The 14,731-nt window shown below is 29.5% G+C and overlaps 1 protein-coding gene and 1 long non-coding RNA gene across 2 annotated transcripts; both read left to right on the forward strand.

The window, feature by feature from the left end:
* The first annotated feature begins 1,837 nt into the window (after window positions 1–1,837).
* Window positions 1,838–2,443, forward strand: LOC120580134 (uncharacterized). Its single transcript, XR_005645764.1, has 2 exons — window positions 1,838–2,063; window positions 2,196–2,443. It is a non-coding gene; the product is annotated as an uncharacterized lncRNA (long non-coding RNA).
* Window positions 2,444–13,839: 11,396 nt separating this feature from the next.
* LOC120580128 (ADP-ribosylation factor-like protein 8a) lies at window positions 13,840–14,632 on the forward strand. Its single transcript, XM_039833278.1, has one exon. It carries the CDS (start codon window positions 13,880–13,882, stop codon window positions 14,375–14,377), a length of 498 nt encoding a protein of 165 aa, XP_039689212.1. The 5' UTR covers window positions 13,840–13,879; the 3' UTR covers window positions 14,378–14,632.
* The last annotated feature ends 99 nt before the right edge of the window (window positions 14,633–14,731 follow it).

Raw genomic sequence — 14,731 nt, forward strand, 5'->3', positions numbered from 1 at the left:
ACAATTATCATAATGGGCTCAACATCATTACTAACCAATTCTCAAAAGTTACTACTCACCTAAACCATTAAATTATCGAATAATTATTATCTCTAAATAATTACTCCAACTCACTAGTAACTTAGAAAAAAAAATTCTTGAAGATTCAAGGAATAAGAGGTTAATAGTTGAAAGCTACACAAGATTAGTCCTAAAGTCACATGACAACTCCTAAAGCCACATGATTTAAGGTTAATTGACCAATAAGATATTGTCGTCTCATATAGAAGAGAAAATTATCAACTCTGATTGAAGAATATTCTCATGATGAATATGTTTATTACACTCGAAATTTATGGGATAAGGAGATCCTATAAATAAAACTCTTTGCTGCCTTATTTCATTTCCATCATCTTAGAATACAAATTCATAATTTGAAACTAGGGAAAAACATAAGAAGAAAATAATAATTATTGAGTGCATGAACAAAAACTAAATGACAACAAGTGGAATATTCTAGCATAGGGTATATTGTACAATTCTCTTGCTAGAGAAAGAACTCATTTATCTCATTAGGTTGTTTTAGAGCTTTACACATTGGCCTTTACGACACCTAATATTAGCTCTCCGAAATTGTGGACAATCTTTATCTGTTTTACAATCACTAAACATAATCTGACTAAAAGGAGATTTATTGAAAAGAAATATAGAAAGAAATAAAAGTATAACATAAACAAACTTCAGAGTTTCAACCATATTTTTTCCTATTTGCATCCAAATAATAGTAAATGACTTGATCTCTTTATAGTGTATAGTAAAGTTCATGGTCTTATAGAAATATATCATTGTGTTATACTAAATGTCTCTTAAATATATCATTGTGTTATTTTTGTCCCTTTAGCACACTTAGGAAGGAGTTCATGTAATAAAAATAATAATCAATATAACTGAATACAATTTTACAAACTTTATATTACTTTTTCCTGTAAATAATTGTATTATTTTTTTAACCTTTCGTGAGGGTAAAGGGGAAAACAAGTATACCATCGTAAAATTATGTACGAATATCAGGCACAATTTAATATTTATGAACAAGTAGAACATATAATGAAGTTAACTACACCTCACATAATAAGACCAAGCATATATTAAAAAAGCAACCTATTGAAGGAACATTGCCTCAACACATCAACAAAAACATGTTATAAAAAGTTTTTCCTATACTATTATGAATGGCCAAATGAATTATACAGAAGTTTTTTAGCAATCACAAACATATTCCACCTTGTTGTAAGCAAATTGATAACCGGTAAATAAATTGGTTATCAGATTGCACTTAACTCTTATATTGGACAAGTAACTGAGTGATTGCATTGTCTTTAACATCTAATCTATGCTTAGTTTAGGATTTTAAAGTTTTAAGTGTGTTTAGTGTAACACCCCGTTTTCCCAACATAAAAATTTCACATAAATAATCATAGTAATCCACATAAACGGAATGTCACACTTCTTTTCTAAAATCATAAACGGAATAATTAAGTAATTTTCCTTCAAATTCAACAACATAATATTTAATACTTCCCAGCAGAATTTATTCAACATCTAAAACAGTCTTTGGCTCGAAGACCTCATAATAAACATCTCATAAAAATCCAATCTAAAGACTTATTCATGAAAACTCATAAGGTAATACGTAACGAATAGAAAGCAATAACAAAGTTCACATCCCGTTACGTCTCAGAGCACCTAAGACACACATGAGAGATATTCAATTACTGTAATGGCCTTTGATAATGATGTTGTTGTAATATATTGAGTTTCTTTTTAGTTTAAGCATATTCCTTGGGAATGTCCCCCATATTATATCTGACTAAAGTTGATAGGTTCATGTTATTTATTTACATTATTAACTCTGATATTTAAAAATAACCCATGGCCCTACCGAACTTATTCATGTCTATTCATTGATGGATTGCTATCAATAAGATGTGAATTCTGAAATATTGTTGCTTATTTTGAATTTCTTATTATTTAGGAGAGAAAGGATGTTATGAGAAAAATAAAAAGCTTGAGCGCAAGAACTGGTAAGTCATTCATTTCGTAATTTTCTTTTATGGATGATTATGCAAATTTTATCTTTGAATTTTTTGTCAGGTTATATTGATTGTTATCTTGAAAAATTATATATTGATCGTTGAAATCATTTTCCTTATCAGAATACCCTGATTGTGAAGTGTGAGGCCAAAGACGATTGTTGTTGTATATTGTAGATATCTTGATGAATTATCATGGTCGGTTATGAGGTATAAGACGTGTAATAATATTAATTTAAAAATAATATATACTCCCAACTCTATAAAATGAGTTTATCTCTATTTAAAGATATATTCGTTCATTAAATGAAGAGGATCGCAACTCCATAATATAACATATAATATGATGATTGTACTTGTTGATTGGATTACTCTTGAAGTTGCCAACAAAGTAATAAAAATTGTGCTATTTGTGTTGTTATTTGTTCAATCAAAAAGATATTGAAGGAACTAACATAAAGATGGCATCACAATATGATTTTACATTGTCGGTGTATATTAGAGCTTCAAGACTATAATGAGCATATTTCATTTGGCTAGTTATATATAAATCTTATTTTATTATATCAATGTCTTTATATCTATATCAACACCTTCAAGACAACTTTCTTTGGGCACCCTTTTCTCGAACAACATGGACTTAGACATCTCCATGATAGTTTGATTCTTTCTTTCGGATACACCATTATGCTTCGATGAAATTATTAATGGTCACTTGTCTCTCCACACCTTCGTCTTCACAAACTTTATTCGACGTGTACTCTTTTCCACGGTAACTTCTCAAAACTTTTATGGATTTGCAACAAAATCGCATCGTGATTTTATTGAACCTCTTAAATATAGCTTTTGCTCTACAAAATGAAGATAAATTGCAAAAATGCGAAAAGCATTGAGCTCCACCTCAATAAATGGGAGGTGAAGAGGATATTTTCCTGAATAATGGGTCAACATGACACACTACTACTCTTGCTAGTATTAGAGAATCATCATCAAACAAATTAGAATCATCATGATCTTAAACAACTCTTAGTTTGCACTCGTCAACCACATAACCGGACTCTTTATGAAACTACAAGCATTGAAGAAAGAAAACAACTAAAATCAGCATATGTTATGTCACACATACAGCGATATTCTTTAAACTATATAAAGAAACAATTTAGTATTTGCAACTATGCTTTGAATGCGAAGCATATCTTTGCATTGCATGTCAAGAGGGGCTTCTTTTTGGCCTAGCATTGTAACTGCAATGTGAAAATGTAAATATGACACAAACAGTCAAAGAAAGTGAGTAACAGAACAAACTACATTTATACAATGGATTTAGCTTGTCTAGAGTAAATAATTTACTAAAGAGGGTGCAGTAAGCAATAACAAGTGCTGATGAAAAAATGGTGAAAAAGAGAGGGGAAAACCTATAATATCACAAGTAGACCTAGGCAGCACAACTCCAATGCAAGAAGGATCAACATAATACTTCTGTGCATTACCACAAGTAGACCTCACCTGCAACAACACCATCAATTTCACTCGAAATCAATTAGAACTCTCCATAATACACAATTTAAAAAACAAACAAAAAGGTAAAAAATTCAGAAAAAGTGAGTGAAAACAGAAACATGGTTGAAGAGTAAACTAATCAAAAACCTTGAAAGCTACATAATGATCTGACTTGTTAGACAATATCAAAGTGCAAGATGACTCCTTTCTCAATTCAACTGTTTCACAAAAAATTAAAGACGAAAATATATATATATATATATATATATATATATATATATATATATATATATATTATATATATATATATATTAAGCTAAACTAGTCACCCAAATGGAAGAAGTTTCTTCCATTTCCCTGTTGTTGTTCTTTTAGCAATTGCTTTGTTAGTTTAATTCTTGGAGGATTTGCACCCTCTTTTGTTTTATGTAAGCACTTTTATTGTTAAGGGTTCTGGCCCTCTCCAGGTCTTTTATAGTATTTATTTGCTTGATAAAAAAAATGAAATAAAGTTAAGTGGCCAATTTATATATGATTATGCTCTCCTCCTGCACTTTTCGCTCGCACCCATCTGAAAATACTATAATTCCCTTGCGCTAGTTAACTAGCGTAAGTGTGAAATAATGTGCAAGTTAAGTTAAGTTAAGTGGCGTGAGTTAAGTGGCGCAAAGTAGCTACTTTTTTTTATTTTATTTACTATATTCAATATTTATTTACTTTATTCTAAATTATTTTATTTACTTTATTCTAAATTATTTGTTCACTTTATTCTAAATTATTTATTTGCTATATTCTAATTTATTTATGAACTTGAAATAAATTCGAAATTAGAAATAAATTCGATTTTATTCTAATTCAATATTATTCTAATTTTTTTATTCATTAAATACAAAATTAGAAAATAAATTCGATTTTATTTATTCAATACATAATCATAAACATAAAATAAATGCAAATATAAATACAAATAAAAAAAATTAATAAATATAACTCGTTTTATTAATATCATTCAAACGTTACAATAATTAATAGATATATTTTATTTAAATTCACTAATCTACTTATTATCTTTTTACCCTCTTGGGGTAAAAGTTATTTTTACCCTCTTGGGTATATAGCAATAGCTCTTGGGGAAAATAGTGATCAGTCCTGTTGGGGAAAAAGACATCAAGATTCCTTGAGGTAAATTTAAATTTGGTTTCTTTTATAGCCCCATTGATGATTCTTTTATCCACGGTAAAAAGATTTTGGGAGTAAAAGGAAGCAAACCTAATCTTTTACCTCAAGGGATGATGTCTTTTTTCCTAACCCGACTGACCACTATTTCCCCCAACAGCTATTACTATATACCTAAAGGGGTAAAAAGAGCCTAGAGACTATAGAAGCAAAAAAGAAGAAGAGAAAGAGGGGGAGAGAGTGGGAGGAGATAATGTGAGGAAAAGAGGAAGTTTGTGAGGGTATTTATACGTAGGAATGATAACCTAGTTTGTACCTACCATAAATGTGGTAAAAAAAAAAAGCGTGTGAAAGTGGTTAAAAACGTGTAAATTGAATGTTGAAAACCTGGTCAAAGTGAGAGAAAAAAAAACGTTTGTTCTTCAGTTCTGACCACCGGTCAACTTGCGTGAGTTAACTCGCGGAAAGGCTCAGTGGTGCGTGACTTAAGTCACGCAGAGATTATAAGATGTGTGAGTTTAGTTACGCATCGTGACTTAGCACACGCATGAACATTTTATGCATGACTGCAGGACGCGAGTGTTTTGTGCAGGGGAAGAGCAAAATTCTTTATATATTTATTGCTTTGTACGCAAACGTTAATAACCAACGGTGACTTCTTTGTAAGGCCCAACATAAAAGGAAGATTGATAGTAAACATGTGTGTTTTTCATAAGGGTTTTACTCTTCCTATCCTATCTACTTCTCACACACTCTAATTTTTACAAAAATGTATGTGGGGTGTCGGATTATAAATCTGAACACATCCAAACCGTGTTAAATTATACTATGAGTGGTCTCTTATGTTTTAAAAATCAACAAAGTGGAAAATGGAAAGAAAAAGTGGTTAAAATTAAGAGATTTCATACTCGTATGAAAAAGTTAATTGCTAAAACACAAATAGAAGTAACAGAGTTTAAACTCTGTTAAATTATACGGGAGGTGATTCTCAATTTGATAACGAAATAAAGGAGAATAGTGTTTAGTTAAAAAATAAAGAATATGTTTGTGTTACTTAAGAAGACCTTAAGTGAGGTTAGTCTAATTTGCCAAGATTTTTTTTTAAGAGTAATTTCCCATGATAAAAGAGTTTTTAAGGAAAAGGCATAATAGTTGTATTCTAGATAATGATTGATTGTAATTTCATGACTATAAACTAATACATCTCAAAGATACTTAATGAACGAGAAACAATGTGTGCAAACACCGAGAAAAATTATGAGATATTATCGTCTCATATAGAAGATAACATTATCAACTCTGATGTAAGAATGCTCTCATGATGAAGATGTTTATTACACTCGAAATTATTCTCGTTATTTCAACAAAATGATTAGGATTAATTTTGAAGAGAAACCAATTCATGAATATTGAATTATTCATTGAGTTATTCATTAATGATATTGATTGAAAAATTATCAAAGATGAAAATTCATGATCATATGCATGGAGATTCTATCATAAAATACTTAGGACGATCCAAAAAATTTCCCTATTCAAAATATGATTTGGAAGAATAGAAATCAAACAAAACAATTTTGACATTGAGAAAGGTTTCTCATAGAACATTCTCGTCATACAACAATCATTGCAAAGACGATAATCTTAATACTAAATTATTTAATCAGTTCGGTGCACTTTCCAAATTTATCATCATCTTTCAAAATTTTGTTTCAACAGAGTATTGTTTTCAATTTTAGACAAAGTGAATTGACTTAAAACAGTAAACACAATTAAAAACTAAGATTTTTTTAACTTTTTTGTACCTACATTATACACTGTAAAGAGATAAAATTATCTTCTATTTGATTCATGCAAAAAGATTAAATCATACATTAAAATTGGACAAAGTCTTATATTTCAATTTTGGTGATGTTAAATTTGTGTTATTTTCAAAGTACTTTACCAATTTCAACATAACTATTAAACTCATTATTATAGGTGTGATGTGTCTGGATTGCATGCCATGGTAGTGATACCTCCAAATTTATGAGATAAAGATATCCTATAAATAAAACTTTGACGTCTTATTTTATTTCCTTCATCTTATATTACAAAGTCATAACTTAAAGGTCCTTGAAATTAGGGGAAAATAGAAGAAGAAAATAATAATTATTGAGTGCATGCACAAAAACTAAATGACAACAAGTAGAATATTCTAGCATAAGGTATAGTGTACAATTCTCTTGCTAGATAAAGAGAACTCATTATCTCATTATGATGTTTTAGATCGATATGCATGCACCTTTACGACACCTAACATTAACTCCTCAAAGTTTTGGACAATCTTTATCAGTTTTACAAGAAAAAATAGATATTGATATACAAAGAAATATAGAAAAAAGTAAAATTATAACATAAACTAACTTCGGAATTTCAACCATATTTTTTCCTATTTGCATCCAAATAATAGTAAATGACTCGATCTCTTTATAGTGTACAGTAAAGTTCATGGTCTTAGAGAAATAATTAAATAGTTTAAACATTATAAAATTTGAAAAGCCCTTTCAGAATTTTAAAATTATTACTAGATGTCTCTTAAATATATCACTATATTATTTTTGTCTCTTTAACACACTTAGGAAGGAGTTCAAGTAATAAAAATAATAATCAATATAACTGAATACAATTTTACACACTTTAGATTACTTTTTCCTGTAAATAATTGTATTGTTTTCTTAACATTTCGTGAGAGTAAAGGGAAAAACAATTATATCATCATAAAGTTATGTACGAATATAAAACACCATTGGATATTTATGAACAAGTAGAACGTACGCTATGATCATAAGAGTTATGCTTATATAGTCACCTCTTAATTGGGATAGGTTTTCAATTGTCATAATGGGCTCAACATCCTTACTAACCAATTCTCAAAAGTTACTACTCACTTAAACCGTTAAAATATCGAATAATTACCATCTCTAAATAATTATTCCAACTCACTAGTAACTTTTTAAAAAAAATTATTCTCGCTAAACTCCAAAAATAACCTTCTTAATAAATTATTTTGTAAGTACATGTATCTACTCAATATAAGAATACGGAAATAGTAGCATCATAGTTCACAAGCTCAAAGAAGATATTGAACGAATATTGTTTGAATGAAAAGAGTGTCGATTAAAGATTCAAAAAGCTGATGAGATTAATGATTAATTGATTCATTCTCCTCACCACATGATTTTCAAAAAATCCTTAAAGATTCAAGGAATAAGAGGTTAATAGTTGAAAGCTACACAAGATTACTTCTAAAGTCACATGACAACTCCTAAAGCCACATGATTTAAGGTTAATTGACCAGTAAGATATTGTCGTCTCAAATAGAAGAGAAAATTATCAACTCTGATGGAAGAATGTTCTCATGATGAAGATGGTTATTACACTCGAAATTATTCTCATTATTTCATCTATATGATTAGGTTCAATTTTGAAGAGAAACCAATTCATAAATATTAAATTATTCATAAAGTTATTCATTAATAATATTAATTGGAGAATTATCAAAGATGAAACTTCATTATCATATGCATGGATATTCTATCGTAAAATACTTAGGATGATCCAAGAGTTTTACATCACCATTCAATATATGATTTGGAAGAATAAAAATCAAACAGAGCAATTTTGAGATTGAGGAAGGTTTTTCATGTCTCTAATAGAACATTCTCGTCACAAAATAATCCTTGTGGAGACGATAATCTTGATACTAAATTACTTAAGCAGTTGGTGCACTTGCCAGATTTGTCATCATGTTTCAAAATTTTGTTTAAACAAAGTATAGTTTTCGATTTTAGACAAAATGGTTTTGACTTAAATCTAAAAAACACACTTAAAAACTAACCTTTTTTTAACTTTTTTCTACCTACATTATACCTAAAAGTGAATAAAGTCTTCAATTTCAATTTTGACGATGTTGAATTTGTGTTATTTTCAATGTACTTCACCAATTTCAACATAACTATTAAACTTATTATTATAGGTGTGATGTGTCTGGATTGCAAGTCATGGTGATACCACCAAATTTACGAGATAAGGAGATCCTATAGATAAAACTCTTTGCTGCCTTATTTCATTTCCATCATCTTAGAATACAAATTCATAACTTGAAACTAGGGAAAAACATAAGAAGAAAATAATAATTATTGAGTGCATGAACAAAAACTAAATGACAACAAGTGGAATATTCTAGCATAGGGAATATTGTACAATTCTCTTGCTAGAGAAAGAACTCATTTATCTCATTAGGTTGTTTTAGATCCTTACACATTGGCCTTTACGACACCTAATATTAGCTCTCTGATATTTTGGACAATCTTTATCTGTTTTACATTCACTAAAAATAATCTGACTCAAAGGAGAGTTAGTGAAAAGAAATATAGAAAGAAATAAAAGTATAACATAAACTAACTTCTGAGTTTCAACCATATTTTTTCCTATTTGCATCCAAATAATAATAAATGACTTGATCTCTTTATAGTGTATAGTAAAGTTCATGGTCTTATAGAAATAATTAAATAGTTTAAGCATTATAAAATTTTAAAAGCTCTTCTGAATTTTATAATCATTACTAAATGTCACTTAAATATATCAATGTGTTATTTTTGTCCCTTTAGTACACTTAGGATGTACTTCATGTCATAAAAATAATAATCAATATAATTGAATACAATTTTACAAACTTTATATTACTTTTTCCTGTAAATAATTGTATTATTTTTTTAACCTTTCGTGAGGGTAAAGAGGAAAACAAGTATACCATCGTAAAGTTATGTACAAATATAAGGCACAATTTAATATTTATGAACAAGTAGAATGTATGTTATGTTAATTACTAATGAAGTTACGCCTCACATAATATGACCAATCATATATTAAAAAAGCAACCTATTGAAGGAACATTGCCTCACCACATTAACAAAAATATGTTATAAAAAGTTTTTCCTATACTATTATGAATGGCCAAATGAATTATAAAGAAGTTTTTTAGCAATCACAAACATACTCCACCTTGTTGTAAGCAAATTGATAACCGGTAAATAAATTGATTATCAGGTTGCACTTTACTCTTATAGTGGACAAGTAATTGAGTGATTGCATTGTCTTTAACATCTAATCTATGCTTAGTTTAGGATTTTAAAGTTTTAAGTGTTTTTAGTACTTTGGAACAAGTATAATTATACACAAGTACATTTTCAACATCATCACATATTCATCAAATTTTACCAAGCATGTAATTCATCACGTTCACCAATGCACATAAATCACCAAGGTTCATCAAGCACATAAATAAATACGACACATTTAATCAATTATCAAATGTATGTAATGCGCCTAAACACGACTTTATATGCATGCGCTACCGGTTGTCGTCATTTGAATACAAAGTATTATTTTCGTCCTCGTTAGATATAATATCCTAGTCGTCTTCATTGGATGTAAATATCCTACTTATGAATATATGAACATATGACTCAACAATGCATACGCTCAACAAAAAATCGTCATCATTTTTGTAACACTCCGTTTTCCCAACATAAAAATTTCATAAAAATAATCAGAGTATTCGCATAAACGGAAAGGCACATTCTTTTCTTAAAATCATAAACTGAATAAATAACTATTTATCCTTTAAAATTCAATAACAAAATCTTTAATATTTCGCAGCGGAATTTATTCAATAACTAAACAGTCTTTGGCACGAAGGCCTCTTCATAAATGTCTCATAAAAATTCAATCTAAAAACATAGTCATAAATCTTCAAAAACAATTCGTAAGGAATAGAAAAGCAATAACAAAGTTCACATCCCGTTATGTATCAGAGCACCTAAGACACACGAGAGAGAATGCTCACACGACATCAACTATTCTTGATTACCTGCAAGTTACTCATACGAAGAGCAACATTTCCAAGCAGAAGGGGTGAGATTTCACAAAACAATAATATTAAGCATATAATTCAATAATTATATTTAACAACCTAAAATCATCATAATATTTATCATAGACAATAATATATCATATATCACATCTTTAATAGTTCATATAAAGATTCATAGCTTCAACAACTTGGCAACTTAAACATCTTTGACTCGACAAATGTGACTCCAACTTGACTATGCAACTTACACCTCTTATATGCATGTGGTACCGATCCAGGGCATCAAGCCCCCAACGTATTTGAGCGTAAATAGGCTCCAGGGCATAGCGAGCAAAGGCTCCATGGCATCAAGCCCCCAACAATGAAATGCTAATGCATGGACTCGACCTCTTAACATCTTAAATCGACAACCTCTTATATAATCCAATAATTTGGAACTTCATCATCTTAATCAACTTAGACCGACTCATGCAGCTTAGTTAAATAACAACAGCAACACAACAGTATACAAAAACAGCATGACATAATAATATCAAATGCAAGTTATCAACGTCTCAATTATTCACATATAATTCAAGTAATGCATATACAATTATATCACAATATAACAACATCAAATAATAATCAACATCTTAAAACATCATATATACATATAACACTTCATCAATCATGGACAATATCGTATTCACAACATATACATACATATACTAATTCATCAATCATAAAAAACATCATACTCATAAACATATACATTCATATATTAATTCATCAATCATATTCAATTATTCACTGTGACATACATGCAGTAATTTGAATATAACTCAAGTTCTATAAATCCTTTTGAAGTCAAACCAACGGCATTAGAAAGCTAACAATCATACCTACAACTTTCGTGTTTACACCTAAGACCAATTCTATACCAATCAATACCAGTTTTCATTTCAAATTCGGACAAAGTTGTGCTGAAATTCATAAAAATTCACTATGACCTACGTGCAGTAATTTGACTATAACTCAAGTTCTATAAATTGTTTTGACGTCAGACCAACGGCATTAGAAAGATAACATCCATACCTACAACTTTCGTGTTTACACCTAAGACCAATTCTTGACCTATTAATTTCAAATTCGGGGCAGAGATGAAAAGAAAAATCAGAAAAAGCAACCTATATTATTCAACTTCACTTTCATTCAAAATCATCACAATCATCACTCTTAACCCTAATTCTCAAATTCTCAAAAACTAAACCTACAACATATTAAATACAATTTTCAGAATCATAGACTCAAGATTATTGAATGTTAGTCTCACTCTTACCTTGGAATATAAAAATCGCAGCTTCCTAGGTCTCTCTCCCTTCTCTTGGCTTTTTCTCCCTTTACTCCAAAATTGATCGTACGTTATGTTTTTCTAAACTAGGTCTCTCCTATTTATAACTTTTCTTTTCTATTTTATCTTATTTCTCTTTCTCCTCCAAAACTCTCTAAAATCTCATAACAACCCCTAAACTCAATATTCTATTCTAATATATATATATATATATATAGGGATAGGATCAAATGACACCATGGTGTCAAAATTAGTTTGACACCAAATCTTATCCATTCATTTCATTTAATCCAAAGGCTTAAAACTATCACCAAATTAATTAACATACATCAAATACTCTCTATCACCTAATTAAGAAACATATATATCATCATTAATTCATAATCAAACAATACCTTCTTGTTTTTGGTAGATTCAAACCCTTTTTATTTTCCCCTAATTTTTTTCTTTTGGCCATAAGCACAAACTCAAACTTTATAATTTTTATAACATCATGATAAATCATAATTCAGTTAAACATGAGACACAACGAATCCTCTAAAAAAAATTAGACCTATGAGTGACAAAATAATCTAATTAGCATGAACAATTCAAGAATCATTTGTCGAGCTTGTTGGTTTTTTTTAATACAATTTAATTAATTATTAAAAAAATATGAGTATATGAGATAAAGACAAAGAAATATCATTGATGTTGATGATGACTCAAACAACCATAGGTATATGAGTTCAAACATTCATTTTATAAAAAAGTTTAGAAAAGAAGTTTGAATATGATTATAAAAATTTGGGGAAATAAAAGAGGAACAAAAAGAAATAAAATGGAATGTTTGATTATAAATTAATGATGATAGATATTTTTTAATTAGGTGATAGAGAGTATTTGGTGTATATTAATTAATTTGGTGATAGTTTTAAGCCTTTGGATTAAATAAAATGAATGGATGAGATTTGGTGTCAAACTAATTTTGACACCATGGTGTCATTTGATCCTAACCATATATATAATATAAATATCTAAAAATAAAAAAAAATATCTCTATAACAAATATATTTCTATAACATATATATTTCTAAACCAAATAGCATATATATTATACTAATAAATACCAACATATAACATAACAAAAGATTTCTATGAGAAATGAAAAAATCATATTGATACATATTTGGTTTCCAAATTTTAAAATGATTTTGCTTTGAGATCACAAGAATTTCCTTATTCAACTTATAAAGAGGAGGCATTCGTAAGCAATGAGTTAGGCTCAACTTCAACATGAGAGACAAAATTCCTTTCTCAGCATAATCGCTTGAACAAAGAGAATTATTGTTGAGAGATGTTAACCGATACCTCGCTAACTCTCTAGTTCAACAACAATTACTAACTTAAAAATATAAAACGCTCCATATCAAAATGAATAAATATAATGAGCTCAATATCCTAAACCCAATAGACTATTATCTAACAGAAGCGATGTGATTTTATCCTAAACATCGTTATCTTAGACTATGCCTTTATGAGTGAATCATTGATTTAGTCCCTAAAATCAATAGCACCAAGCAATTTCATATATTAAGTTATTGAAATTCCATAATGATCTCTAAAGTTGAAAATTCTTTGATCACATTAGTTCTTTAATGTTGGTCAATTTACTCCTAAAAACTATCCTAAAAGCACTAATGTGATTGTCGATTTTCAATTTTATATATTATTTTGAAATTTTACTTATGATGAAAATAACTACTACAATTTTAGGGATTAAATTGTATGGTTCACTCCACTCATTTTCCTTGAATATAAGTAGCATAGTTAATATGTATTATTGCAAAATCGAGGGAAGCTTTTCTGAATTGGTTACGTTAATTCCTTTTCTTCAAGCAGGAGATGGAGATATCTCTTATAGGACTTCAGAATGCTGGAAAGACTTCCCTTGTAAATGCTGTTACTACCGGTGGATACAGCGAGGAAATGATTCCTACAGTGGGATTCAATATGAGGAAAGTAACAAAAGGAAATGTTACAATAAAGATATGGGATTTAGGAGGGCAACGTAGGTTCCGTAGCATGTGGGAACGTTACTGTCGTGCGGTTTCTGCTATCGTTTCTCTTGTTGATGCTGCTGATCCAGATAACCTTAGCATATCAAGAAGTGAACTTCATGATTTGCTGAGCAAGCCATCATTGAGTGGTATCCCTTTATCGGTGTTGGGAAACAAGATTGACAAGCCATGGGCTGTGTCTAAACAAGATTTGACCGACCAAATGGATCTGAAATCAATTACTGATAGAGAAATTTGTTGCTTCATGATCTCGTGCAAAAACTCAACCAACATCGACTCTGTTATTGACTGGCTTGTGAAGCATTCCAAATCAAAGAACTGAGAAACTGCTTTGTGCTTTGAACTTTGATGTAATTTTGTGGCGACCCAATTCTGGATTTAGTAGTGGCATTGGAATGCTAACTCTCAGATTGGTGTATAATTATGTGGCGGTTCCAACTATATACGGCGCCTTTTGTTTGTATTCTCAGTTTCATCGGTCTTTGTTCGTCTTGAGCGGGGATTTGGTTGTTTAATAAAATTTGCTGTTTTAAAAAAAAAAAGGTTATCGACACTATGAAAGTGACTTTCATCAATCCATCCACTTCCACCGTAAACTTAAAGATAGGTAACTAAAAATACCTTAATTGACCTAACTTCAAAAATTGCCACATATACTTGTTTAGGATAAATAATA

This window comes from Medicago truncatula, chromosome 4 (genome assembly GCF_003473485.1).
Source record: "Medicago truncatula cultivar Jemalong A17 chromosome 4, MtrunA17r5.0-ANR, whole genome shotgun sequence".
In the NCBI taxonomy this organism is placed as follows: domain Eukaryota; kingdom Viridiplantae; phylum Streptophyta; class Magnoliopsida; order Fabales; family Fabaceae; genus Medicago; species Medicago truncatula.

Coding starts and splice junctions, on each gene's coding strand:
- LOC120580128 (XM_039833278.1), top strand. CDS start 13,880: ATGGAGATATCTCTTATAGGACTTCAGAATGCTGGAAAGACTTCCCTT.